This window comes from Oncorhynchus gorbuscha, linkage group LG06 (assembly GCF_021184085.1).
Source record: "Oncorhynchus gorbuscha isolate QuinsamMale2020 ecotype Even-year linkage group LG06, OgorEven_v1.0, whole genome shotgun sequence".
In the NCBI taxonomy this organism is placed as follows: domain Eukaryota; kingdom Metazoa; phylum Chordata; class Actinopteri; order Salmoniformes; family Salmonidae; genus Oncorhynchus; species Oncorhynchus gorbuscha.
Genome location: NC_060178.1, coordinates 3880723 through 3886722, shown reverse-complemented (window position 1 = coordinate 3886722; position 6000 = coordinate 3880723). Strand labels below are relative to the sequence as shown.

The 6000-nt window shown below is 43.1% G+C and overlaps 1 protein-coding gene across 2 annotated transcripts in view; it reads left to right on the top strand.

The window, feature by feature from the left end:
* The first annotated feature begins 558 nt into the window (after nucleotides 1-558).
* Nucleotides 559-6000, top strand: part of LOC124037440 (transducin-like enhancer protein 3-B) — a 90577-nt gene continuing 85135 nt past the window's right edge. For both annotated transcript variants that reach the window (XM_046352138.1, XM_046352137.1), the window contains exons 1-3: nucleotides 559-1637; nucleotides 1974-2302; nucleotides 5109-5215. In XM_046352138.1, the coding sequence (XP_046208094.1) occupies nucleotides 2279-2302; nucleotides 5109-5215 (131 nt within the window). In that variant the 5' untranslated portion in view covers nucleotides 559-1637; nucleotides 1974-2278. The remainder of the gene's footprint in view (nucleotides 1638-1973; nucleotides 2303-5108; nucleotides 5216-6000) is intronic.

Genomic DNA, 6000 nt, shown 5'->3' with positions numbered 1-6000 from the left:
AGCTATATACAGGAAGTACCAGATCAATGTAGAGCTATATACAGGAAGTACCAGATCAATGTAGAGCTATATACAGGAAGTACCAGATCAATGTGGAGCTATATACAGGAAGTACCAGATTAATGTGGAGCTATATACAGGCAGTACCAGATTAATGTAGAGCTATATACAGGAAGTACCAGATCAATGTGGAGCTATATACAGGGAGTACCAGTACTAGATCATTGTGCAGAGGTACGAGGTATTTGAGGTAGATATGTACAAGGTATTTGAGGTAGATATGTACATGAAGGCAGGGTAAAGTGACTAGGCATCAGGGTAGATAATAATAAGGTATTTGAGGTAGATATGTACATGAAGACAGGGTAGATAATAATAAGTGAGATATGTACATGAAGACAGGGTAAAGTGACATCAGATAGATAATAATAAGATAGATAACATGAAGACAGGGTAAAGTGACATCAGGATAGATAATAATAAGGTGAGGTAGATATGTACATGAAGGCAGGGTAAAGTGACATCAGGGTAGATAATAATAAGGTGAGGTAGATATGTACATGAAGACAGGGTAAAGTGACATCAGGATAGATAATAATAAGGTGAGGTAGATATGTACATGAAGGCAGGGTAAAAAGACATCAGGATAGATAATAATAAGAGTAAAATAAATGACAGATTAGCAGCAGCATTTGACGAGTGTAAAAGTGTGTGTATGTTTGTGTTGTGTCAGTATGCATATGTGTGTGTATATAGTGTGTGTATATAGTGTGTGTATATAGCTTCGTGGTATATATATATATAACCCTCATGCATAAAGGCTGTGCAATATAGCGTTGGTGCAGATAGTCCGGGTAACCATTAAGTAACCAGTAATGAACTATAAAGCAGTATTATGTCTATCAGCTTTTAAATCCCTCGGAGGCTGTCCTTACCCTACGTCACTTTCATTTGAACAGACTCCTCTGACGAGAGAGAAAAGATCGCGTCCCAAAACGAACGCTCAAGTGGAAACCGAGGGCTCCCACGTGGGGACATCGTTCTCTGATAGGCCCCTGAGCCCATCAGAGAACTCTGGTTTAGCTCCCTGAGCCTATCAGAGAATTCAGAGCAAATCTGATTGGACAGACAGAGACGCGCTTTCACGTCCGTTTCAGCCCCGGTGCTGTAGAATGCCTGTGTGTGTGTGTGTGTGGCACCGACCCGGATCGGGGGTGGACAAAAAGGCTTGCTGTGGATAATCTGCGATATGTGACAATTATCGAAAAGGAGTAACTCTTGTTTAACCATGTTAGCTCCGTTTTCAAATTCAAGGGGGAAGACGTACATGAGAACATTACATTTGGATTAAAGCAGCAGCCATCTTCCCCCCCTCCACAAAAAAAAATACATTTAAAAAACGTCTCAAGTACAGTAAGTAAACTAGAGAAATCGTTTCGTCTTGAACCGAACCGTATTTCATGGGCTAACTTAGTCCTAGACCGAGAGAGAAGCAGGGTGCACCGGGAGAGGATGCCCGGTGTGGTCTGCGTTGATCCAGGAACCTTCTCGCCATCCCTTCTCTTCCCTTTGGGACGGATTTAAAAGCGGATTCGTGTACTTTTGACATCAAATCATCTTGAGTACTAAACACACAGGTAAGAAAGAGACTAGCGCTGGGTATACTAGCTAAACAAGGGGGTTTATACTTCCCGTTAAACCAGCCGTCGTTGCTGTATCAAGTTTGTGAAAGTGGAATTTCCAGCCATACTGTGGTTACGATCGGGACACACTGCTGCTGCTGGTGTGAAAACTAATGTGGCACTATCTCATGTTAATTAACTACTGTTGTTAGCTAGTTAATGATGATCATGTGTATGTTGTTGTTGTTGTTGTAATACATATCCTTTTAGCCTATGACAGTTTTTGCCCACTGATTATTTTTATCAGCCAGTTTGGGCTGAAATCTTCCTTCTCCTGTTTTCAACCAACAGATTAAATCGCGTCTTCAACGAAGGATTTTGAGGAGTTCTCCTCCTCCACCTCCTCCTCCACACCCCCCACCTCCACCTCCTCCTCCACACCCCCACCTCCTCCCCACCCCTCCTCCCCCTCCCCTCCACCTCCCCCTCCACCTCCTCCCCTTCCCCCGCCTCCACCACCTCCACCTCCTCCACCAACTCCCTGTCCACCACCTCCTCCTCCTCGGAGGAGACCAGCCAGACTCTGACCGTCTCTTCACCAGACGACCCGAAGCTGTCGCTTCTCCCATCCAAATAAACAAAGGGTCCATTTGAAGATGTATCCTCAGGGCCGACATCCCGTACGTTGTTGCCTCCTTTTTCTAATGTTTGATCCTTGTCTTTTTTTGAAAGGAGAGTCCTACAACAACTGAGTCTTGTTCTCGCTATCTGTCTTTTCAAAAGATTTTTCATCATAATGTTGCCTTGAACTGAAGCGACTGAAATATTATTGCTACACTCTTAATGTAGCTAGCTAGCTACATTAACAACAATATTAGCTATCATACTCGTATCAGAAGTCAAATTTGTGTGTGTCTAATGGTGTGATGTTGGAGAGATGATTGTTTACGTGCTTGGTTGTGTTCTAGAACGTTTCTGTCAGTGTTCTCTTGGTTGTGTTCTAGAACGTTTCTGTCAGTGTTCTCTTGGTTGTGTTCTAGAACGTTTCTGTCTGTGTTCTCTTGGTTGTGTTCTAGAACGTTTCTGTCTGTGTTCTCTTGGTTGTGTTCTAGAACGTTTCTGTCAGTGTTCTCTTGGTTGTGTTCTAGAACGTTTCTGTCTGTGTTCTCTTGGTTGTGTTCTAGAACGTTTCTGTCTGTGTTCTCTTGGTTGTGTTCTAGAACGTTTCTGTCAGTGTTCTCTTGGTTGTGTTCTAGAACGTTTCTGTCAGTGTTCTCTTGGTTGTGTTCTAGAACGTTTCTGTCAGTGTTCTCTTGGTTGTGTTCTAGAACGTTTCTGTCAGTGTTCTCTTGGTTGTGTTCTAGAACGTTTCTGTCAGTGTTCTCTTGGTTGTGTTCTAGAACGTTTGTGTCAGTGTTCTCTTGGTTGTGTTCTAGAACGTTTCTGTCAGTGTTCTCTTGGGTCTGTTGGTTGAGCTCTAGAACCTTCTCCTCCAGTCTCTGTTTGTCTGTTCTCAGACCTGAACTTTCATTACAAACTTGTATTCCCACATAAACAAAACCAAAGTGGCATCTGCTTTTTGACTTCCAGAGGTAAAGAAAGAAAGTGTTTTAGACCAAACCTCTCTTCTCTGGCACTGTCAACCCATCTATCCATGCGAAGTAAAACGCTGTGAATGTGATGGTGTTTATGCTCGGCATTACAAGAGTTGCACGTCTGGAGCTGCTTGTAAAAATGTAAAAAAAAAAAAAAATCTCACTCCCTCCTTTTGTCAGAACGCTACTGTTGGCATAGCTACCGCAGTAGCTAGGAGTGTAATGTTAAATGGACCCGTAGACAAACACTCATTATAATCTGGAACACAAATAATAGCTAGATCTATGAATGAAATCCTGTGTTCACATAGTGTTGCGGAGGAGAAGTCCAGATCTAGGATCAGTTTTGCCTTTCATTATAAATTATATTACATGGACTGGGGGGTCTGATACTAGATCTGAGACACTTCAGCACTGTCCCAGAGTGCCAAACAGCAGACAGGGTGGAATACATATTTTATGACTCCTGTCCATCCGATGTGAAATACTGATGCCCCATTTAATCTACGAGACACTGTGACACAGGCTGACCAATCTAGTGTCAAAAATACACATGTCCTGTCCTAATGATGGGCTGAAATAAACACCTGTCCTAAAGATGGGCTGAAATAAACACCTGTCCTAAAGATGGGCTGAAATAAACACCTGTCCTAAAGATGGCTGAAATAAACACCTGTCCTAAAGATGGGCTGAAATACACACCTGTCCTAAAGATGGGCTGAAATAAACACCTGTCCTAATGATGGGCTGAAATAAACACCTGCCCTAAAGATGGGCTTAAATAAACACCTGTCCTAATGATGGGCTGAAATAAACACCTGTCCTAAAGATGTGCTGAAATATAGACATGCCCTAATGATGGGCTTAAATATACACCTGTCCTAATGATGGGCTGATATATACACCTGTCCTAATGATGGTCTGATATATATACACCTGTCCTAATGATGGTCTGATATATACTCCTGTCCTAATGATGGGCTGATATATACACCTGTCCTAATGATGGGCTGATATATACTCCTGTCCTAATGATGGGCTGATATATACACCTGTCCTAATGATGGTCTGATATATATACACCTGTCCTAATGATGGTCTGATATATATACTCCTGTCCTAATGATGGGCTGATATACACCTGTCCTAATGATGGTCTGATATATATACACCTGTCCTAATGATGGTCTGATATATACTCCTGTCCTAATGATGGTGTGATATTTACACCTGTCCTAATGATGTGCTGATATATATACACCTGTCCTAATGATGGTCTGATATACACCTGTCCTAATGATGGTGTGATATTTACACCTGTCCTAATGATGTGCTGATATATACACACCTGTACTAATGATGTACTGATATATATATACACCTGTCCTAATGATGGTGTGATATTTACACCTGTCCTAATGATGTGCTGATATATACACACCTGTACTAATGATGTACTGATATATATATATATACACCTGTCCTAATGATGTGCTGATATATATACACCTGTCCTAATGATGGTCGGATATATATATATACACCTGTCCTAATGACTGGCTGAAATACAGACCACTGTCCTAATGATGGTCTGATATATATATATACACCTGTCCTAATGACGTACTGATATATATATATATACACCTGTCCTAATGATGTGCTGATATATACACACCTGTCCTAATGATGGTCTGATATATATATATACACCTGTCCTAATGATGGTCTGATATATAAATATACACCTGTCCTAATGACGGGCTGAAATACAGACCCCTGTCCTAATGACGGGCTGAATATAGCCTATTGAAGATTACACTTGTATTTGTTGCGTGTGCATCATATCTCTCTAATGACCTGACCATGTGATGTTCTCCTCTTGTTTCAGGCACCTGGACATGGTCAGCCGAGTCAGCCTGGGTTCAAGTTCACCGTAGCAGAGTCCTGCGACAGGATCAAGGACGAGTTTCAGTTCCTGCAGGCCCAGTATCACAGGTGACTAGTCAGTTCCTGCAGGCCCAGTATCACAGGTGACTAGTCAGTTCCTGCAGGCCCAGTATCACAGGTGACTAGTCAGTTCCTGCAGGCCCAGTATCACAGGTAACTAGTCAGTTCCTGCAGGCCCAGTATCACAGGTAACTAGTCAGTTCCTGCAGGCCCAGTATCACAGGTAACTAGTCAGTTCCTGCAGGCCCAGTATCACAGGTAACTAGTCAGTTCCTGCAGGCCCAGTATCACAGGTAACTAGTCAGTTCCTGCAGGCCCAGTATCACAGGTAACTAGTCAGTTCCTGCAGGCCCAGTATCACAGGTAACTAGTCAGTTCCTGCAGGCCCAGTATCACAGGTAACTAGTCAGTTCCTGCAGGCCCAGTATCACAGGTAACTAGTCAGTTCCTGCAGGCCCAGTATCACAGGTAACTAGTCAGTTCCTGCAGGCCCAGTATCACAGGTAACTAGTCAGTTCCTGCAGGCCCAGTATCACAGGTAACTAGTCAGTTCCTGCAGGCCCAGTATCACAGGTAACTAGTCAGTTCCTGCAGGCCCAGTATCACAGGTAACTAGTCAGTTCCTGCAGGCCCAGTATCACAGGTAACTAGTCAGTTCCTGCAGGCCCAGTATCACAGGTAACTAGTCAGTTCCTGCAGGCCCAGTATCACAGGTAACTAGTCAGTTCCTGCAGGCCCAGTATCTCAGGTAACTAGTCAGTTCCTGCAGGCCCAGTATCACCGGTAACTAACTAGTCAGTTCCTGCAGGCCCAGTATCACAGGTAACTAGTCA